Here is a 24,039-nt window from a genome sequence, read left to right as displayed (position 1 = left end):
TTTACACAAAAAGAGCACTTTGGAAACAGGAACAAAAAATATTTATTAACAAGAATTAGCTATCACAGTGTCCTTAGGTCTAAGATTTCAAGACTGATGTTAAAATAATACATTTAAACGTTAAGGCAGAAAAAAAAACCCCAAATATATTTTCAACATACAGGGCTTTTCTTCAAATGCTAACTGAACTTGTTTGCTTCTTAAAATTAAAAGAATTATTAAAAAAAAATAATAAGCCCCAGTACATCCCAAGCAGGAATTTACACATGCACCAAAAAAAAAAAAGGGGGGGGGCAGTCAGATCCAGGATGTCTTCTGAAAACCTCACCAAAGGTTAGTTTAATGCCAATCAATTTCCTCCTGCCCAAATAATCATGGGGTGGTCATTTTCTAGTATGGTTTTGTAAGCAAATGAAGTACATTCAAAGTTTAGGGGGATTACAAGAAGTGAGTAGAAGCCATGCAGCCTGACAAGGAAAATGTAAGCTGCAAAGGGCAGGTAAGAAAACGACTGTCTGAGAGGCATCATTTGAGCTTTGAAGAACGGACGGTGCTGTACTGTACAAGGAGCAAATACCTTTTATGCCTTCTAAACAATGCACCAGAGACTGGTTTGAGCATGAAATGTCTATCTTTGAAGGTTATTGTGGGGTATCAACTACCAAAATGCTTAATCTTAACATGTAAAAGATTTATTTGCTGGGCCTTGATGGGGGAACAACTCAGAAAAAATATTAAGTAGATCTTTGCCACTGGGTCTCTTTATGAACTAAGTTTTGTTTCCTGAAAAGCTGACAAATGAAAACATTATGGTTTTCAGATAAGGTGACCCATACCCTATAATACTATAATCTCAATCCCAAGAAATGAACACAAATTTGTCCTAGCATGACTTATTTTAAAATTGTACTGTTGGAAAAAAATGCAGCCAAGGAAAACAAATTTATATAACTCAAGTTAACAAGACCAGTTAAACAGAACAGAAAGAAAGCAGAGACAGGTACATTGGATGGGAAACGAACATAAGGATGCGTTGAATAGTTTTAGCTCGACATTTAAAAATTGTCACATTTAGAAAGGAATAAAATAGAACTGCTCCTCTGTCGGCGAGCAGATAAATCTTCCATCGAACGATATACCAGAAAAAAAAGGGAATGCAAAGATATCTGATTTTGCTGGTACCCTTCTGACAGATATCTTGCCTCAGTTTTGATACTGATATGGCCTGGCCTAGCAGAAGTATCTGCCCCCATGCGGATCGTCCATTACCAAGGGAAAAGAGAGGAGAGATTCCACGAAGGAGCTGTCTTCTGTCTTCCACAGGGCCAGCTCTGGTACTCTACTGAAATCAGCAAGATGCAGAATTTTCTAAATGTTGTTCCTTTCTTTGGATTTTTCATTTCTGCCATCCTAGATAGAAATGAGAGGGGGGAAAAGAACAGAACCCTTTCATTAACATGGCTTTGGAGCTGGCAGTATGAAGCCCCTTGCCCACCACACTTCTCTGCGGAGAAGCAACTCTTTCTTGAAGCAATATCTTACCTACCCTGACACCTTTCCCAGGAAGAAGCCACAAATCAGGCAAATGTAGCTGTCAAAAGAGGTGCTGAGTTGGGAGCACAGTCAAGTACTGACTCCCTGCCACTTTGGCCACGTGCCTACTCCTTTTGTAGAAAACGTGTGGGTTGTATGAAGCTGGCTGTGAGAGCAGACAGCTGAAGCGGCTCCTAAGAGGAGCCACTTGAAAGGATTAGTGACACTTTGAAATGGCTTTAGAATTAATTCCTGTGAAAGGAGAAGGAGGTTTAGCCACAGCACCATGATGCAGTAGAAGGCCTGTAGAGGATTCCTATTCTCTAGTCTAAACAATCACCAGTGTAAGACCTAGTTTATTGTTGCCAAGATCCAATCAAATTCTTGATCACATCCCAAGCATTTCCCCTTTATCAAACAGTATCCTCTTCAGTAGCCACTACACACAAGCACATATCCTTTGCTTTACTACTGTGTCTAACCAGAGCTCCTTACAAGTAATATTCCTGCAGAACAATTTAACTCGGCATTCTTTGTGACATTCTACCTGCTTACATGGAAGGAGGGAGTTTTAAGAAACATTCCATCACCAAACTCCCAGCCTCAGTCTGAAATGGTGTGGCCCAGTCACAAACTGTGAGTTTAGTCGGTATTTATCTAGAGAATAGTTAATAGTTATATTATATAACTTATATCATAAGTTCTTTTCCAACTTTTGCTACCTTTCAATTTAACACTTCAATGTGAAATAAGCAAATGAAAGATCTGAAGGTGTATCCTCAACTGGGTAACTGATCATAAAAAAAAAATTAAGTCAAGAAACCAAGATAAAAACCATACAGTTATTCCCATTTTCTATAAAAATTTTTAGGAACTTATCTCAATCTGTGGCCCTAAAATAAAGTAACTGGGTTTCTGGAGAACTATAGACTCTTCCCCACATTTTAAAAAGGGAAATGCTTATTGTGCTTCACAATAAGCATTTTACTGTGTATTTATCACACAATTTGGAGCAATATGTTTTAACATATGAATGTTGTGCTGATGAAGTAATTGAGCATCACACATTTTCATATGAAAAGAATAACATACAAAATAAAGATAAAATTAAAACACTAAAAATGCAAAGTTTTTGCCAGGCCAAGTAAATAGTGGTACATTTATACACTGCACAAAAAAGTTTGATTAGATTTATTATGAGGTATTCTGTCAAACAGTGAAGCTGCAATTAAAAAGATGGATTTTAAAATATGTTTTTAGTTTAGTCAAACAGGATCTAGATAGCGACCTTGATTTTAACTTCTAAGTTTATCTTCAAAAGACTTTATAAATGTTAACACGAACCTTGTTTACAACCTGTAATAAGAAACTAGAGTTTGCAACGTATCAGTCAGGTGGAAAGTTCAACCAATCTCATTAGTAAAGGGCATTTGTCCTGTGGAAGCAGACACAATAATTAAACTAGAAAGAGACAGAGGGGAAAGAACAGACCTCAGGAGGGGGTGGCTTGATGGTGACTGGCTGGGAGGTTCTTCGTGGTGGTGAAGGTTTGGGCTGGACTTGTTGCTGGACTGTGTTGTAATAGGTGACCCCTCCATACACCTGAGACTGGGCCTGCAAATCCAAAAAGAAAAAAAATTATTGGTTTGTTCCAAAATGTAACTGTATATACATTTTTAATTAACTGAAATTCAAAACATATTGATTGACACATTAGTTGAATTAAACATATTAACTGAATTAGAAACTCACTGAGTTAAAAAAGGCATCACCTAGTAGCTGTGAAATTACAAAATATCAACCTTATATGTTAAAAAACCTTTGAACTGCCTACTGAAAGACAAACATTTTATTAAAACTTGCACATGAAGATTTTCTTAAGGATACAGTCTATTCTAAGAAACAATGTATTTCATACTTTAGTTGCTACCAGGATTGCTGAATTATTTCCTTTCTGGATTATTGTAATCCACCAGACTTAACTGCTCTTTTTCTCTATACCAGTGTTTCTCAACCTTGGCAACTTGAAGGTGTGTGGACTTCAACTCCTACAATTCCCCAGCCAGCATGCATCTCGCTGAAACTAAGGTGGTCTACATTTCAGCTCAGATGGAAAATCAGTGCACTTAACACTCACTTCAGGACTATCAATTCGACATCAAGTACTATTTACTTCAGTATATCCACAACTTTTTATTTTTTTTTGAAGGGGTGCCTTGAGTCAGTGTTGACTCCTGACGAATGCCTAGACTAGTCCCTGCAGTTTTCTTGGCAAGATTTTTGGAAGTGGTTTGTCACTGCCTTCTTCCTACAGTTCAGAAGAAGTGATTGGGCCAAAGTTACCCACTTGGCTTCATGCCTAAGGCAGGACCAGAACTTACAGTCTCTCAGTTTCTAGTCTGGGCCTTAACCACTACACCCTACTGGCTCTCATGTTTCCTATATGCAACATATATTTTTATGTTTGCCTGATGACTGGGTGACCATCATTAAATCGTATCTCTAAAAAGCAAACCAAAATCAATCACCAATTTTGGAGATGACCTGTTAAAGAACTCCAACAAACAGCACAAGCCAATAGCATGTACTGTTGCCATCCATCACTAAATTTCAGCAATGTTTTATTTATATTTATTAAAAATTTTCATACAATAAAAGACAAAAGAAAGAAAAAAAGAGAAGAAAAACAAAAAAGTGCAAGAAAAGAAAAAGAAAACTAAAGGTAAGAAATATATAAATGACTTCTGACCTTCTTTTCAACAGATAATTACAATCTTATTGCCCTTCCTCCCTCTTAAATATTTTGCAAATCTCCTCATCCCCTCCTTAAGAAGATCTGCATCTTTCTTAATCTTCAAACCCATAAAGCATCAATTCATTTATTTCTTCTTTCAGCAAAAAGTCCAGAAAAATTTCAGCATTTAAAAGCAAAACCATAAATAGACTTACTTGAGTGTTAGGATACAGATGGGGAGGTGGGGGAGGTGGAAGTGCTCCTGGAGGGTAGGGGTAACTGGGATTGCCAAAATTCATTACTCCAGGAGGAGGGGAGAAGTAGGTTGGTGCTAACAATTGTTGTGGTGGTGGTGGTGGTGGTGGCTGCTGTCCAGGGGGCATGGAGACCGGAGGAGGATATAAGCCAGGGTTAGCCAAAGGTGCAGGTGTCTGATGTGGATGTAATCCTGGCAGAGACAGATAAAGTATAAATTCTGAAATCAAAATGCCATCGGGAAGCAGAGATGGAATAGGTAACATTTTTAGTATATCTGCTCAATTAAAAGAAGAATTAATCTATATGACTTCTAAGGAGAATAAGTCACTGCAGCATATGTCTACAATAAGCCACATACTATATATCCCTGTTCTTTGCTTGAAGAGAACAAAGTCTTCAAAGTCAATCTACCCGATTAGTAGAAGGATGAGAAAATCTCTCCCTCTGACTCTATATAAATTTAAAAGTTCTTTCTTCTTGTTTTATTATTTATTTCATTAGATTTAGGCATTGCCCAACTCCAAAAGATCTCCAAGCAAGAAACAAAATAAAAGTACAATGCAATATAAATAACCAAGATGGTATCAGGCCACTCAATACAGGACATGTACAAAAACTCATCCAACAAAGAGGCCCCACCCACCCTAACCCAAACCCTGGAAGAACAGCCAGATCTTGAAGGCCTTCTGAAATGCCATCAGGGTGGAAGCCATGTGGATCTCAGGGAGATCTCATTCCAGAGGGCAGATGCCATGATACGCAGATCCTTCCTGGGTCCAACATATGGCATTATTTAATCAAGGGAACTTGGAGCATGCCAACCCTGCCAGCTCATTATATTTTAAGAAGGCATCCAAGGAGAGAGGAAAATAAAGTTTTAAAAATATCAGATAGGCATAGTAAAAGATAGTGTCTTTCCTTGCCAGAGGTAGGATCTGAAATAGGTATGGATTCTCCTCTCTCCAAAACAGAAAGATAAACATTTAAACTATGCCTCCAAATATCTAATATGAGAAACCAATGATTCAGAAAGTTCTCCTTTTCCAAAGGATCAAGTACCCTACAAAAAACCCTTTCACCTTCACCTTTGTGCCCCCATTAAATTCAAGCTCACATTTCTCAAGTTATAGGTTTTATTTTTCTTTCAATTAAAATCACCCCAGCTTGCAAAACTCATGTTGCATTCTACTATTTACAGAAAAAAATCCCCTCCTCCCCCCGCAAACTTTTGTTTGCATGACATATCTGAGTTTTAAAAACTTGCTTTGGAATTTTGTCTTTTAGATATTTGTAAGAGCTTTTGCAACACAGCAAAATGGCACACCGGGAATCCAAAGCTTCACTATGGCATTAACAATGTATATGTGAGTGAAGCTTTATAGTAGTGCAGAAGAGTTTTGACACCACAAAACAGTGAAGGAGGAAAGAAAATGCATCTATTTTCCATCTTCCTCAGTCCCCTTAGAGAATTCATATATATTAGTAGTTATAGAAGTTAATAGCTTCTTTAATGCAAAGAGCAACCATGAACTAGAAATAACAAACATCTCACTTTTTTTTGTTAACAGCAGACAATATATTTGTCAAAATGTATCTCAACACAAATAAGTGATGTACTACAGGGATTTGAGGATATCTCCAACAAGCTAGCAAAACTTAAGTGCTAAGGGTGTGTTAGAGAAAAATGAAGGGGAGAAGAGAAACTATAAAAAGACAGTCCTTACCTGGATGTGGGAGATGCATTTCTGGTTGAACAATCACCCCTTGGGGAGGAAGTGGGGTAGGATTTTCACCGTGTGTATAAATTGGACCTTGGAACTGTACTATAATGACAAACCATTAGACATTAACCCTCTAATACTGATAGTTTAGTCATTATTACTTTGAGATGGAAGTAAAAAGAACCCAGAGTCACCATCAGGCAGAGTAACAGTAACAACATATAATTCTTAAACAGTTCATTACATTAGCAACTAGAGCAGCAAACTGGGTTCAAGTCAACAATGGATCAGTTACTATTTCTTAGGGCTGTTGTGAATTACAGGTAGTCCTCAGTTACGATGGCAACTGGGACCAGAATCCATCATTAAGCGATGCGGTCATAAAGTGCGACACCACGTGACTGCATTGCTTAGTGATGACAATCCTGGCAGTCCCCATTGCCATCATTAAATGAGGACTGTACGGGTTCTTAAGCGAGGACCAGTGGGTAGAGGCAGGTGTTCAGGCAGGCCGGCGGCAAGAGCTACAGGCAGGCACTATAGAATATGAGCAGACAGGTGGGTGCTGCAGATGGGCGCTACAGAGTGTGGGTGGGAGGGTGCTGTAGGCATGTGCTACAGAGTGCAGGTGAGTGGACAGGTGCTGCGGGCATGCGCTATGGAGTGCTGGTGGGCAGGTGCTGCGGATGGGCACTACAGAATATGGGTGGGCAGGTGGGCAAAAAAGCGGTGGGAGTGGGGATGACTTGCAGGAGTGACTTGCAACTTCCTGCTGGCTTTCCCATTTGCTTTGCTTGTGGGAAGCCGGCAGGGAATGCTGAAAATGGCGATCAGTGACCGTGGAACACTACAACCATTGTAATTGCAAACCAGTTGCAAAGCACCCAAATGGCAATCATGTGACCATGGGGACACTGTGATGGCCACAACTTCAAAGACCAGTCTTAAGTCCCCCTCATTCAGTGCCATCATAACTTTGAATGGTCACTGAACGAGTGGTCGTAACCGAAGGACTATCTGAAACTCAAACAGGATAGCACCATACATTCTATCAAGTGTGTCAGACTAAAGACAGGATGCAGGTGAAACAGATTAAAAAAACCAAGCCGTTTTCTAATGAAGAGCAGGCTTCCAGAAATCCATTTTCTAGCTCACTAGAGTCAAAAGCCTCTTGTGAGTTTAGCAAGAGTACCTATTCAGTATTTCATTGGGAGCTTTCTCTTCATTCTTCCCATTATTCTGGTACACATGAATTTTATTTCTCTGAACAAGTGCTTGAGATGCTTTATAAAAGGTTAAGTAAATGGTTTGTAGCCCACGATACTGCAAAACCCAATTCAGAACAGGTCTAAGAGTCCTTTTAATGAACAGTGTGCACTCACAAGTGTCATAGTAATGCCCTTCCATTATGCTTATGTGGACTGGTGGAGCAGGCTCTGGGACAGGCCTCTGACGCTGTGATGAGTAGCGCTTTGCACGCCCACCTTGAACTCCCTGGAAAAAAGCAGAGCAACATCTAATTTCTTAACAGATTACCAGAATCAAATCTTTTATTACATGATGAGCTTTGTTAGCCATAAAAGATCTTCTGATTATTAAGGTTTGTTTGCATCTTCTGTCTCCTTAAAAAAACAGTTTTTGCAAAATCCTGAGAGATGAACCCCACATACTTCTCTTTTTAATTTCTAATCTTCCAGTTCCTGGAGGCTCAACGTTTTGGAGGAGAGACAGGAAGCCTGTGTGAAGCTTTCCCCAGGAATGTTTAGCTGTTTTTTTTTTTATAGTACATTCATATTTCTCTCTTGCAGTATACAGGAGGATTGGGTCCTATAGGTATCCTGTCCTGTACATTATTCTGCATCCCAAAAACATCAAACCAAGGCTAGATGAATGTAATAGATTCCAGCCAGTATCCCACTAGACTCCGGTTGCCCAACTGATCCTGCTGCTTGATGAAGACTCTCTCATTTGTTCCATGGGAAATTCTACGACTACTGTCTGCATTCTAGTTGCCAATCAGACCCATAATTTCAGAAGCAAGAAAGACATATGGAATGTTACCATATCTTCTATTCTGTTGAACTGAGGGGGTGGGGCTGCTCCAATGTGCATCTGATTAGGCATACCTGTTAGGAAAGAGAAGGGGGGAGGGGGAAACACCAATTATTTCGCAGCTTTATCTTAATATTAAGAAAATTCTAAAAACAGAAAACAAGTTTGGAGAAGTTCTAGATAAAATGAAAAAGGCAAATACTACCTGCTAACTTTGAGACAGGTCTCCCCAAGTCCTCCTATGCTGCCTCATGGCAGGGGATAGCCTTAGGAGGGATGAGCAAAGAATGCTGGGAGTGTATGCCAAGAATATATACTCCCAGCAGGGTCATCCAAGGCATGCAAGTCATCCCAGCTGCCCAGCTAAAACAAGCAGGCACCCAATTGGGCAGTAGTGATATAGAAAGATGGTGGAGGCAGATGATAATTTAAGTGATAACAGCAAAGGCATAATTTCATACAGTGCAGAAGGCAAAGATAAACCACACATGTGTTTCACCAAGAAAACCACACAGATGAATAAGAGAAAGAGAATAATGATCAGGTGCCAGATGATGGGCCCCTCAGGTCAGATGGCACTTAATATGCTACTGAGGAAGAGCTGAGGATTTCTGGCGTACTAATGATGTTTATGATGCACCTAGATTAAAGCCTTCCAGACATCTAATTGCTGATATTGCCATACAGGAAAAGACAATTGGAAGCTACAAAGAGAAAATTACAGTGGGAACATGGAACATAAGAAACGTAAAATGGAAATAGGAAACGTATCAACTACACATTGACATCTTAGGCATCAGCAAATAGAAATGGAATGGAAATGGATACTTTCAGCCAGAAAATCAAACTGTTTACAACTCAGGACATGAAAAACAAAGGAATGGCATTTTTTTCATAGTTAGGAAGGATATAGCAAATACAGCACTTGGTTATCCAAGCTTATGATCAAAACACTGAAGCAGCAGGAGGTTCACAAGTTTTATGGTCAAGTTCAATCTGAAATTGAAATACATGTAAGTGAGATGTGTCAATTTTGGTTGGAGACTGAAATACCAAAATTGGAAATAATGAGAAAAATGTAGTTGAACTATATAACCTAGGAAATGGAAATGAAGTAGAAGAACAACTCATCAGTTTCTTTCATTGCTAACACAATCTCCAAACAACCAAAACCATGTCTATATATATGAACATTACCACAGCACACAGTAATCAAATTGATTATATTATTGGTATAGGGAGGAAGAGCTCAGTTATAGCACCAAAGATATGGCCAGTTATAATAGCAAAGATTTGGAACAGATTACGAACTGTGTTCATATGTAAGTTCCAAGTCAAGCTAAAGTGGAACAACAAAGCCAACCGGTTTCTACAATATGATCTGGAACGTATAACCACCATTTTCAAGGAGAATATCAGAAATTCCTTTGAAGTACTGAACCACATTAATAGGGAACCACAGGAATGTGGAATGAAATCAAAGAAGTTGTTAATGTATAGATGAATGTGAAAAGAGACAGCCAAAGACCAAAAAAACAGAAGAAACCAAACTGGATGTCGGAACAGACCGTGGAAATTGCCAAGAAGGGAAGCCAAAGCCAAGAGAGTCAAAGATCTCAGAAAGGAACTTACCAAAGTATTTCAGAAAGCTGTTAGAAGAGACTAGAAGCAGTATTACAACAACATCTGTAAAGACACTGATGATGGAAACAGACATGGAAAAACAAGGAAAGCCTTCCAAAAGTCCTCTGAACTCAGAAGGAGATTCCAACCTCAAATTGATATGCTAAAGGATGCCAATGGACAGACAGTAACTGATTCAAAGGAGATCAAAGATAGAAGGAATATAATGAAATTTTGTACAATAGGGATGTTAACATCCAAGACACCTTAGAAGATATTTTTTGTTTAGAAGAGCCTTAGGTACTAGAAGATGAACTTGGATCAGCACTCTGGTCATTACTAAGTTGGAAGGCTACAGGAATTGATGGAATATCTATAGAAATATGGTAAGCACCAGAAGAAGACTCAGTAAAAGTTTAAACCAAACTATTCCAGCAAATCTGGAAAATAACAGTAGTGAAGTGATAGGAAGAGGTCAGTCTACATACCAATACCAAAGAAAGGAGACTTAACAGAGTGTGCAAACTATTTTACAATATCCTTAATTTCACATGCTAGCAAAAATAATGCTTAGGATCATCCAGTGCTAGAGATAAAGCCCTACATGGAAAGAAATGTTCAAGCTGGTTTTAGAAAAGACCAAGGAACAAGAGACATTACTGCTGATACATGCTGGATAATTGACAAGGCCAAAGAAAAAGGTGTTAATATGTGCTTCACTGACTACAGAAAGGCCTTTAATTGTGTTGATCCTATCAAGCTGTTGAATGTCCTCAGGAAAATGGGATCCCCGGAACACTTAATTGTCCTCATGCAAAACTATAAACAAGACACGAAGCCACAGACCAGGCAGAACATGGCAAAAATTAGTTTCAAGTCAGCAAAGGGCTGTACATTCTCTTTTTATTTATTCAATCTATATGCTGAATATATTACAAAGGAGGCTGATTAGTGTGATTTTAAAACTGGAGGAAGAAACACTAATAATCTAGTATTTTGTGGATGCTCAAAATACTGTTGCCATAATAGAGGCAAAACACCCAAATTGGCAAATAGGTAATGATGCCATCCCTACTGTAATTGGTCTAAGCAAGTGGGCACATCTCTAAACAAAGTTCAAGGCTACACCACATCTACTATGATAGATATTTTGTGAATATGCAAGCCTCCTCCTATGGCAGTCACTTTGTTACATCACCCAAAAATGCTCCCAAAATTATAAATGTTCACCAGTTTGCCTATCCCAAGGTAAGAGTGTTGAACCTGAATGGGAAAAATCAAGATTCAGGCTCACAAGCTTTCTGAGAGAGTCTAGGTCATTATTTCTCAATTTAGCTTACCTTACTGGATTGGAGAGGGAGTATTAAACATGCCACTCTGAGCTCCTGGGGGAGAGGCAGCATTTAAATGCCACAGAACGTGAAGCCTTCACAGCTAGCGGCACTGACTTTGTTACAAAGCTGGCCTAAATCCACCCCAACCAGAACTGACTAAACGTGCTCTCTTCTTGGGCTTCAAGTTAGAACAAAGGCACACAGGGCTGAGTTCTTGCCGAATAACATTGTTAGCCACAGAATGCATCCACCTCTCAGGATTATACTGTAATTAATAAACATTTTGTGAGGGTACCAAAGTTCTTGGTGGTAAGTGGCTAAGATTATCACAGAGATGGAAGGAAGGCAGAAAGGAGCCTGCCTATATTATCCACCTCTCTCTGACACTAAGAAACTCTGGTTGCCACTGGCTTGACCTTAAGACCCTGAGTGGCAGACAGAAAGCGCCCCCTCCCCCAACAGAGGAGGAGGTAAAATCAGCAATAAGCAGTCAAATATTTGACTGTAGTTCTCTAGGATGTTTCATCTGTTTTTGACTTAACATTTTTTCCTGAAATGCTCTGTAGGAATAGATTATATATTCTGTGGACAAACTTAATTTCTCTTTGCTTTAGCGTATCACTGAGCCACTTACCCTGTGGTTGTATGAACTGGGGTTGCCCTTGATTCCAGTTTTGTTCTGTTATATTCAACTGAGTCATGTCTTGCTCAATACCATCCAGATTTGCCTCAACAGGCACCTCCCAATTACCAGTCTTTGCTGGAGAAGGGGATGGTATAATATCAGCAGTTTTTAATGGTGCTGGTATCAACCCTGATGGAGGTGGAACTTCATCTGCCAATTTTCCTGTCTCGCCTGCTTTGTTTCGGCTCCTCCTTGCCCGGGAATAGGATTTTTTTTCCACAGGCCTATCTGGTTGTGTCTGTAGAACATCTGCAGGTGGAGTTTGATTTTCCAAAACAACTTCTTCTTTTTTAACAGGGCTGTTTTGAATATGTGGCATCTCAGACTTTGGAGAAGGCTCCCGTGCTGGGATTGGATCTGATCGTCTGGCCCGGTAACCGCTCTCAGGCTTTGACTGTTCATTGAAGCGAGGTGCATGTTGACTATTTACATCCACAGCTCGATAGCTTGGGCGAGTTTCTTTATAGCCACTGGGTTTGGGGAAAGCCCTTGGAGTAGCCATTCGTCCTGTCCCCGCTGAGTTTCGATTAATGAATGTCCGAGGTGCCACAGAAGTACTGTCTAGACTCTGGTGTCGTGGTGGCTTATTTGGCCGTTCACTGGACCAATTGGATTCTCTTTGTGGTGGACTCCCAAATCTGAATGAAGAGGAGATGCTATCAATCAGAAATGAGTATTTTATGCTTTCTTCATCCCAATTGTTCCTCTGTCAAGGTCAGGAAAAAAATTCAAGCCCCACAATATTATTCCATAAAAAGTACACATAACCATATTCTTACAAATTCACCTTGGTTTGCGCACCCTCCTGGGCTTGATGTCATCAGGGTTGTGTGCAGAGCGGATATCGTATCCATAAAGAGCAATCAGTTCTTGTCTGGTTTTTGGTGCTTGCTCATCTTCTCGAAACTTGTCATGTTCCCACCGTCCCTCATCTTTCCACAACTTACGCTGACGACCCTTAGGTCTTGCGTATCAAGATAAAGAAAAACGATAAGAATGTATTAATTGCTACCTTGCCTTGGGAGCAACACAGAGAGACCAAAGGACTCCATACCATTGATATAACAATGAACTAAAGCCAGAGCCATTAAAAGAAATTATGATTCTGCAAGGGGAAGTTCAGTTCCAAACCAAAAGCTTGGCAATTTTTTAAAAAAAGTCTTCATAGATTTCTGAAAGGTCACTAGGCTTCTCAGGAAAAAAAATACCTCATATGGGAAGGCTTTGTCATAAGAGACAAAGGAAATAGTTGTTTGTGTAAAATAATGCTTTATGAGAACTCTACTCTCCTATTGATGGCTGCCCAAAGTCAATCAATCATCCAATAACCACTAAAACACTGAGAATGGGTTCCATACCTTCCTTCAACTTCATTATTTTACTATATAACCAACAGAATGAGACAAAATTGAGAAGCTAAAATATAGTCCTCTTTACTGCCTTGTATATCTTTTTCTGTTAACAGCCAGTTATGCCTTCAAGTAAAATGTCCCACCCATGAATTCTTTCTACAATTGCTGCCTGCTATTCCTATCACCTACCGGACTTCCTCTTCCTGAGTCTGTCCACGGAGGTCATGCTCAAAGAAGAGACCTTTACGAGGTATGTATGCTGGGTTCTTCCGGTCTTCATCATCATCTAGGTGCTTAGGAAGTTTTTTACCAACCTTATTTTCAACTTGTTCAGTGCTTTCCTAAAAAGAAAGAAATCAAATACTCATTGACCTGTTAAAAACCCACCACCAATATCCCAGAAACCAGGTTTTTTTTACTAAAAATGTGATTGATCAAGTGCTTGATTATGTGTTCTGGGTAGATAGGTGAGTGGAGACTACTTTCAAATATAAATCAATCACCACAAATGTATTAAAATGTGTCTTTGAAAGCACTAAAATAATGGAAAAAATCAACATAATTACCACCTGTGTAAAACATGAGTATCTGATTTATAAAGTCAAATCAATAACTGAGGCCATATTTCAATACTGCATTACAGAATGAGAATATAAGCAAGGATATAAATGATGAAATGAGAAATAATATGTGTAGTCAATTGCAATAAATCCTCTTTAAAAATCTGTACACCTCTCCATGTACTGTAGATATTAGTGAAAACTGTTTCAGTATGGAGTTGAGGCAATACAGGTAGTCCTCAGTTAGCAATGGTAATTGGGACCACAATTTCTGTTGCTAAGCAATGTGGTTGTAAAGTGCGACGTCACATGACCGCATCACTTAGCAATGGAAATCCTGGCAGTCCCCATTGCCATAGTTAACCAAATCCTACCAGTTGCTAGGTGAGACCCACCCTGATCCAAGCCATTCCTGGCTTGGTTCCTCCTAGCCCTGAGCCTTGGTAAGGGACTGCCTCCTCTTGAACTCCCCCTGCCCATCTTCCCATCTCTTCCCTTTTGGCTGCCCTGCACAGTGGCAGTCCTTGGCGGTGGTGGCAGTGCTGGCGCTGAAGTAGAGGCCCAGGGCCTTCAGCAGTCTCAGCCAGCCACCACCACTCCTGGGCCTCTACTTCAGCACCAGCACTGCCCTAATGTCAAGGAGTGCCGCCTCAAGCCCCGTGCTGCAGCTAGCTACCCCAGCACCACAGCACAAAGCCCCAGCTGCGCCCACTACCCTGTGCTCTGCTAGCCCTGCCACACCCAGCTGACCTTCGCCATCTTCTTCCTCCCACTGATGAGGCAAACCCAGCCTGGCTCCATGCAAGGCAGCTGCTGGCCGTACCAGGCCTTCTTCCCAAAGCCGCACATGCCATTCTCCAAATTGTGCATGCCGTTCTCACAATGCTTCAGAAGGCTTCTAGGCGCGGCAGCATCAGTGGAGTGCAGGGCAGTGGGGGCAACTGGGGCTTTGTGCTGGGATGCTGGGATGGCACAGGGCCTGAGGTGGCACTCCTCAGCAACAGTGGCAGTGCTGGGGCTGAAGTAGGGGCCTAGGGGTGGCAGTGGACTGCTGAAGGCCCTGGGCCTCTACTTCAGCCCCAGCTCCGCTGACATTGCCACCATCGCCAAGGAGTGCCACTGTAAAAGGCCAAAAGGGCAAAGATAGGTGGGTGGGGGGAGTTGAGTGCCCCTGTGGACATAAGTGCCTGAATTTTGGTCACATGACCATGGGGGCACTGCACGTAACTTTGGGGACCAAGCATAGGTACCATTCGTTCAGTGCCATTATAACTTCAAACGGTCGCTGAACAAATGGTCATTAAGTGAGGACTACCTGTATATTATTCCTTTAATTATAAATAAAACAAGAATTATAGTATAAACTGGTAAAAAATGACAAAAGTTCTGTTGAATAAAAATGAAAAATAATGGTTAAAGATAATGAATGATAAAAATAATGGAGAATTTCAGTTATAATATACTGATTCATTATTGTTTCTTAGTTTTACTGCTGCTAGACTAAGCCAAGATAGGACTTTTCTCTTCAGCTGCAAAAATCAGAAACGCAAAATATTGCTTATAAAATTCTTACAAAACTGCTTGCTATAGAATGCACAGAAAAAATGCAGGAACATACTTCAACTGCAAAAATAATACAGGCTTAAGAGAAAAAACATGTATTGAAATGTGATGTCTTAAAAAATGAAGTTTTTTTTTAAAATCCTATGACCATATGCTTCAACTACATATTTTAAATTCTAGGTTAATTAGTACTTAAGCTCAAAATGCAGCAAAACATACCTGCCCATCCCCACTCTGCCTTTCACCTGCGACTGTGCCTTTTGATTCTGGTTTCTCATCCCCTTTATCTGCTTTTGTTCTCAATTCAGTGTCATTTCTGTCCCGCTTTAAGTCCACTTTAGTTGTTTCCTCTTCACTGTATTCTCCCTCCTCAGCCTGAAACAAACATCCAATTTGATTCACTTTAGTGGGACTGGAGAATAACAGATATTTCATCTATTCTTACCATGCACAGATTGTATGTTATACTGGGTGCAATTTAATAACATTTGTAATATATGCAGAAACAAAACATACATCCAAACCATAAATTTCTAGCCCTTACATGTGCAAGAAAAAAAAAAAAATGCTGTGAAAGTAGACAAAAATATACTAGTGTGAAAAAAAAAAAGAACTGAACTGAACTGCCTTCCATGATAAGGAAGTAAATATTTCATGCCCTGATTTGTCTAATGGCACTTACTGAGCCCAGTCTCCAAATCTACCCAGCAGGTGCTTGAGTTAAAAGAAAATCGAATAAATGGCTATGTTACATATTCATATGCCTTATAAAATGACTAGCGTATGACCTCAACTCACCTCAGAGTCCTCAGCACTTTCATAGTCAGAGAGTACAGCTAAAAATAAAGAGTTGTTTGAGGTTAAAAGCATCTTTTGAAATTCAATGTTTTCAAGGCTTAATTTCTCAAATTTTCTCTCAAGCCTTTCACTCATACCCTCTATACCATCTGACAACTGCACCACCCATTCTTGTGCTCACATATAAAATCTTGCTTTATCTTTGATTCATCCGTCTAATATTCCTTGCTTTGAATATTCCATCTGTCACAAGGCATACACATTTTATTCTGTAAAACACTGCAAATACAAAATGTTGCTCTTCTCCATCCATTTCAAGAAAAACTATACCACTAATTTGTTGACTAATGCATCCTTTTTTTTTCTTTTGACATTAAATCTTCTTCCAAGAACTATGCACTAAATTGTCCATCCTTCCCATGGGGCCATCTCTTCACAAATCCTTACACTTGTTTCCTGTTTGGTCTTGAATCCATTCTAAGCTCATTGTCCTTATGTGCAAAATGTTGGTCTTCACCATCCACGATCTTTTATAATCTTAATCCTTCCATAACCACTATCCACTGATCTCCTGCTCCCTTAATTATTCTCTTTTTCTACCGTGCTGTCCAGTATGCCTCCAGAACACTTATGTTTCTCCCTCCCTTAAAAAAATAACCTTATCCATGAAATACTTTTGTCCTCCTATATCAATTAAATATTTCCATGTATACAAATCCCTTCATTGTAACACCTATATGTAGTTGCTGGAATGTCTGCAGTAGCACATGTATTTTTGCTCTCATTTCATGAACTTTTAAACTCCCCAAACTGCTCTTTAAATTAGAATTCTAGTCCTGAGTTTTTATAAGACAATGGGGCTTCATTTCCCAATCAATAATACTATTACAGATTACTAATACTAACAGTCAACTTACCAAGAGCTAAATGTAGGGGAAGCACCAGTTTCTTTTCTCACCTTGTGGTATTGTTAGTGAATGTGAGATAGGTTCAGAACAAGTCAGCACTCATTCATGATGTGGTCATGAATGAAAAGGCTGTCTAGTTTGTATGTTTGAGACCTTGTTAAATGGGCTAGGGAGAAGAGGCAGATATGACTCAGCTGTACCTGGCAGAGTTTTTGGCACATCACCAGAAAAGATTATATGGGATGGGAGGTGGGGAGAAAATATATTCCCCTACTGCAATTCTATCTGTCTTAACAGAAAACCAATCTGTCTGGCAATTGGTTGCAAGGATTTGTACTAGGGCTGTAGAGATAGGAGTCATTTTGGTATACTCCTTACCCAGCTACCCAACTCTTTCTTGCCTGAGCTAGTGGCTGGTCTTGGAGAATCCATGACAGTTATCCTGGAAGATTTCAATATTCATGCTGAAGCTGTCAATTTAAGTATGCTTAGAACTTACTGGGCACGAAACACAACTATGCAGCTTTCTTAAAACATAAATCCAGGACATATCATAGAACATACCCTCAATTTGTGTTTTCAAAGTTGGCCATATTGGAAGTGAACAGGTAACCTGTCATACATGGATCACGTTTTAGCAGGATCTGACCTGGATGTGGCTGATCATCATTACAAGAGCCAGGAGCCAATTAAAATAGTCCAGTGATTAATGGAATCTGAGAAAATCAGAAGGGCTGTTGGCACTATTGTCACTGAGCATTATGTAGATGCATTTCAGTATGACTTCAGGTCTGGAGACAGCCCAGAAAGGCCCTTGGCTGCCCTGATAAATTATTTTACCAACTGACAGTTGGAGCGATGTTGTATTGATTCTTCTGAATTTCTCAGTGGCCTTTGACACCACTGATCATGGATATTACTGGAGTGGCTCAGTGGGTTAGGAACTGGAGCCACAATGTTATGATGGTTCCATTCCTGCCAACAGAACTATCTAAAGTGGCAGTGGGAGAGTTTCCATGAAGCTTGTGATGGGAATCTCACAGGATTCCATTCTTCTGCTGCTGCTGTTCACGTGGGGACATTTATCCAGAAATTTGGAGTACAGTGTCATCAGTATGCTAATAACATTCAACTTCATCTTTCTTTTCTACCAGAATCAGGACAGACTGCAAGATGCTTGAGAGCTAACTGGATGCAGTGTTGGAGTGAATGAGAAACTACAAGCTGAATCCAGACAGGATGGAAGGATATACTGACAGGTAGTTCTCAGGCCCAGAAATTAAGGTGTCCTATTTTAGATGAGATAGTAGTTCTACCAAAAGAGCAGGTGTATATCTTAGGGGCTCTCCTTAATTCCAATATGACAGTAGAGGCACACTGGCTTTAGAGACAAGAACATTTATGCCAAGCTGCAGCTGGTGTCTGGACTGGGAAACTCTAGCCTCAGTGATCCATGTCCTTTACAATTATATTATTGCAGTGTAACCATCTTGAAGTTCCAGAACTGCAGCCTGCTGCAGTACCCAAACAGCACTGTGGAATAAAATCTATGCCCTGGTAAATTAATCATAAACTGGTTCCACTGCTAACAACAGAAATATTAAACTACACTAAAAAGCCTTAATACCAAAAATGAAGGGGGCAGGATAAGAAATACCTCTTTTTGCAACAAATATTATAATTTTAAAAACATTGCTAAGCAATTATTTTGTATTTCTAGCACTAATCACTACAATTAAAAGTACTACCACTTACCATCTCCTTCTATGCCATCTTCACTTTCCTGTTTTGAGAGAGAAAAAAATCTATCAAAGAATGAAATTCATTTGCAGATGCAAATATGTTACATCAGACTGCTCTAAGAATGTAAGGATTTATTATGTACAAAAGTGGTGGAAAAAATAGCTGAATGAATTTAGAATGATTATTTTCTAAAGAATTGAGTGGTATAGTAGCTTTAATGTTGGACTTAGTCTGAGGAGATCTAAATTAAGAATCCTTTCAGCCATGTACTTCATTGGATAATTTTGGATCAGTTATTATTTCTCATTAGCCTATTTGCCAAGCGACTACGAGGGAAATATTGGAGGAGGGTACTAAGTATATAGTCGAGCTTCTGAAGGAATGACCAGCATGTAAATGCAACAAATAATCATACAACTGAAATTAGAGTTGTGTTACATTGTTAATATAAATATTAGGAAGGGATGGAGTTTCATCAAAGCTGCAGAAAGGTACCCTACTGGATTGCAATTCCAAGAATTTCCAGAGAGTATCTTTCATGGATGCTTGGTAGGGAAATACTACAGGTAGTCCTCACTTAAGGACCATTTGTTTAGCGATGGTCCAGAGTTATGACGGCCTTGGGAAAAGTGCTTTACAACCCCTGCGGTCACGTGAATGTGATTTGCGACCTTTTTTATGACAGTCATTAAGCAAATGACCATGATTGTTAAGCAAATCACAATTTTATTGGAGAAGTTGGATTCGTTTAATGACAATGGATTCGCTTAATGATTACGTGATTTGCTTAATGACCAAATCGCTTAGTGACCTAAATTCCAGTCCCTTTTGTGGTTGGATTATGAGGACTACCTGTACTTTAAGACACTACATCTTTAATCTTTCAAAGAATAATTCCCCCCCTCCCCAAATTCCAGGGCATAGGTTTTCCACTCTTTCTTTCCACCCTTTAATTTTCTTGGGATTTTTCACTAACATATAAAATCCTTGGTGGAAACATTATTTGATCAGGTCTGATTACAGGAAGTAAAAGGGAACTTACTTCTCAAGGATGTTTTGGACAGACATTGTGCCTAGAGGGCTCAGTTTTAAACAGCAGTCAGAAAAGCACCCATAAACAGGTTTAAGAATAAGAAGTTATGGCTCATTACTTGACAGGACATGCTTGGTTGCTGACTGGAGTAGTTATTTTACTATACTGTAAGTAAAGCATCAGGATACTCCAACAGAAAGAGGGCATCTTTTCCTTCTACTTTCAGGAAATCCTGCCTGATGAGACATCATTAGAAAACAAGGATAACCTTATCCTTTTCACAACAGCAAGAACACGAACAATTTCCTTCAGGAAAAAATGTCCCAAGAGGATGACTATTAATACTTGGAACATGCTAGGACCTAAAATTATTATTTAATACATTTATTTATCTTCCGTTTGCTTTTTTTTTTAAATTTCAGAATATGAAGTAAAAACTGGGTCTATATTTAATTGTCCACATTAGCAACTACTTAGACGTTCCTGAGACATAATCAGCCTTTACATGCCTTTAAAGGAATATGGAAATAAAGAGAACAGATAACAAGAATGTGGCAACAACATTCATTATTTTACAGATTTTTCTTTCTTACAGAAGTGTTCACAATGGTAATATTAAAAAGATATCCCAAGTCTGTATTGAAGCTGCAAGACTGGAAGGTTAAGACCTGAGTACTTGTACAGTTTTTTAATATTGTGGAAAACAGGATCAAAATGGAGAAACACTGTTATCATTATATATACAGAAAACACTGCTATTTGCTAAATGAATAGACAAACATATTGTCAACATCAAATAATCTCTAATTCCTGTATCTACCATGGCTGATATGGGACTTTTTATACAAAAATCTTTTATTTGTACAATAGCCCCTTTCCAACTCTGAACTTTCAGCACAATGACCAGTTATTAAACCAGTTATTTTCAAAATAGAACTACAGTGTCAATCTGAATTTTTATACTATTGTATTACAGGTTTCAAGATGCCACCACAAAATCTTCAGGACCACATTTTCAAGACTCATTACACAAAACCCGCACTGCTTATTTAAAAAGGCAGAAGACCTCTCAGGTGTAAGAAAAGTAACTGAAATATGACATGTCTTCAAACATATTAGTATTACCTACTAACAGATCCGAAGAAGAGTATGTATAATCTCAAAGAAACTTAACAGACATAACATTCAGTTTAAATTTCAGCAAAACAAAAGATACCATTACTGAAATTTGCCTTAACGCTGACATCCTTTGCCTTAGAATAACAGGTACGCACCGTCTGCGCATTACGCTCGGAGATACATTTATGTTTAATGCAGCACGCAAACGGAGGCGGTGGTTACCCAGTTTTGAGACGAAAAAACGGCTATGGAGAAAACATCGAAAGGAAAGCCAGATACTAGGGTTGTTTTTCCCCAAGCAAGTGGAACCTGGAGGCCACCACGCAGCGATGAGTAAAGGAGCACTCTATACATCCTCAGGACCACTCTCCCCCCGCCCCCCAGCTTTTCCCAACTTTGCAGGAGTACCCAAGGAGAGGGCCGCAGTCAAATTCTCCCCCGCTACATGCAAAAAGAAGGCAGGATCTGATCGAGGAGCTTTCCCCTTTCCTCTTCCCCTCCCGCATCTTTCCACTCACACACTCCGAGTCGGCCGGGCTACCTCCCACCGTCACCGGCGCCTCCACGTTTTCAGTACCAGCAGTAGCACCCCCGTTGCCTGCCGCTCCGGCTAAGCCAAAGCGGTGACTGCCGCTGCGTGGGGAAGAACCTGCGCTTCCAGGCGGCGAGTCGGACTCATCCTCCTCGCTGCTATCCTGCGAAGCGCGCTGCCTCCTACGATCCGCCATCTTGACAGCACCCAAAAAAGGAAACAAGAAGCGAAACGTTAGGAGGAGGAGGAAGAGGAAGCAGGGCCCAAGGAGGATGACGGGTAAGGAGGACGACTTCCAATCACGAAAAGACTACGATTCCCAGCGTCCAACGCGGGTCTTATTTCGCTCTTTCATTCGTTCACCCAGAACTCTTTGCGCTTGGATGTCGAAGAGGCTCGGAGAACTCTCGATGGAGGAAGAGGATTGAGGGGAAGAAGAAAATTCGCGCCCAATCGAGGGTGGTGACGTCACGAGAAAGCGGTTCAATAGGCGGGGAGAAAGACGCCCGGCAACAGTATCACGTGCTTTATATGCCTCTAAATTGCTGCAGGAGAGGTGGGCGTGAAAGGTGTCTTGCCAGTGAGAAACGGCGTGACGTTTTCCCATTGCGGCGATTACGTCATTCCAGTTTTCCTGCAGTGCTAAAATAGTGCGGCGCTGCAGCCTCTGGAGGAAAGAAGGTGGACATTCATGTGTAAAAGAACAGCGGCTTATGGAAGGCTAGGGTGGGAAGCCGATCGTCAGAGAGACGACGCAAAACGCCACCAGCCATTAGGCGATGCAGCTGTCATCTCTGCTGCCTTTGTACATTGCCTCTGGCAACTCTCATGACAGGATCAAATACCATTATGGGTAATATCGGAGGGGACTCATCTCCATATCCTGTACAGATCCTCCCCACACTGTATGTGATGGTAAGGCCCTGGAGGATGGGAGGAGTCTGACTAAACTGGTTTCTGCGATGTGGTTTCTTGCTTCCCTTCCATTCCGCACCCCTTTCAGGAATCCTGATCCCTTCTGAAGCCATCTTAATTCAAAGGCCACCTCGTTTTATGGCAAGGAATTTTGTAATGCGAAGTATTTCCTATTTTTGTCCTTGAATATTCCACTGATTAACTTTATTGGGTTGACTCCATTTTATATTAGGAGGTGGAAGAAAAGCATCCCCATTCATTTTCTGCCTACCGTATGTAATTTCATACACCTTTATCATTTTCCCTTCTTTCTTTCCTAAGCTAAAAAACCCCCAAATTATAACCTTTCTTTTTAAGGAAATTAAGCTGGTTTGGTCTAGTGGTTCAGGCACCAGGCTAGAAAGCAGGAGATGGTGAGTTCTAGTCCTGCCTTAGGCATGAAAGCCACTGGGTGACGTTGGGCCAGTCATTCTCTCTCAGCCCAGCTCACCTCACAGGGTTGTTGTGGGGAAAATAGGAGGAAGGAGTATTAGGTATGGTTGCCGCCTTGAGTTATTTATAAAAATAATAAAGGTGGGATAAATATTTTAAAAATTCTTGTTTTGATTGTTTTCATTGACTTGTTTGTGATTAGCAAGTAACTTTATTTATACAGTACATAATTGTCATTCTTTGGCTATAAAAATGTTCAGTGCATCAAATGTTTTTTCCAGGACTGGTATAGGGAATGGATTAATGATTCTTGTGTTTATTTGAGCAATATTTATTATATTTATAGTCTCTCGAATCTCTAAGGGCTCTTGGTGGGTTACAGAAGAATATACACAAGAAACAATATACAATAAAAGTACACAAATAAAAGTTCCACAAATCAATGAAATCATAGAATGAAATTAACAAAGCCAAATTGTAACTGAAAGCCCTCCAGAAGAGCTGTTTGGAACAGCTTCCAGAAGGCATTCCAGGTGGGAGCCAAGTTGCAGTAGTCTATGCTGGTGGTGACAGGTACAAGTTACTATAGCAAGATCCTCTCAAGGAGCAGCATAGCCACTGAGAAGCAGCACTGCCAAGACTTACCCCACGCCCCCACCTCTCTAAAGTGGGGCACCACTAGTGGTTTCTCCCTGGTAGATCAAACTGGTCAGGCTGATTCCAATGGGAGCTTGCAGTCCTGCAGATAACTAGCAGTCAAGCCATGTAAGGCTTTATAGGTTAACACCAGCACTTTAAATTCTGGCTACTACCAGAAACCTAGTAGTAGCCAATGTAAGGTCTGCAGCACTGATGTAATGTGTTTGCAATCAGCACATGGGCTGAACCAACTGCAGCCCCAAAGGCAGCCTCATGAACAGCACATTGCAGTAGTCTATGCTGGTGGTGACAGGTACAAGTTACTATAGCAAGATCCTCTCAACCCAGTAGGGGTACACCTGGCACATCAGGCAAAGCTGGGAAAAGGTCTCACAGCCACAGTCTCCATCTGCTCTTCTAGCAGGAGCTGCAAGCCAGAAGGACCCCCAAGTTGTGAACTTGCTTCTTCAGGGATAGTGCTGTAATAGAAATCACTAAAGCATAG

At 40.3% G+C, this 24,039-nt stretch overlaps 1 protein-coding gene across 1 annotated transcript; it reads right to left on the bottom strand.

The window, feature by feature from the left end:
* Positions 1-1,170: 1,170 nt before the first annotated feature.
* On the bottom strand, positions 1,171-21,775 carry CASC3 (CASC3 exon junction complex subunit). Its single transcript, XM_007420684.4, has 13 exons — positions 21,535-21,775; positions 18,877-18,904; positions 16,214-16,251; positions 15,635-15,790; positions 13,482-13,633; positions 12,728-12,904; positions 11,890-12,578; positions 8,308-8,372; positions 7,629-7,740; positions 6,250-6,348; positions 4,483-4,715; positions 3,025-3,147; positions 1,171-1,410 (listed from the first exon to the last, which is right to left on the bottom strand). The coding sequence occupies exons 1-13, from the start codon at positions 21,742-21,744 to the stop codon at positions 1,369-1,371; spliced, it is 2,124 nt and encodes a 707-aa protein (XP_007420746.1). The 5' UTR covers positions 21,745-21,775; the 3' UTR covers positions 1,171-1,368.
* Between the last annotated feature and the right edge of the window lie 2,264 nt (positions 21,776-24,039).

This window comes from Python bivittatus, unplaced genomic scaffold (genome assembly GCF_059951505.1).
Source record: "Python bivittatus isolate LINGU-HERP-01145 unplaced genomic scaffold, Pbiv_v1 ctg000410_np1212, whole genome shotgun sequence".
Classification (NCBI taxonomy): domain Eukaryota; kingdom Metazoa; phylum Chordata; class Lepidosauria; order Squamata; family Pythonidae; genus Python; species Python bivittatus.
Note: the sequence above shows the minus strand (reverse complement) of the source record. Positions and strands in the feature narration are given on the sequence as shown.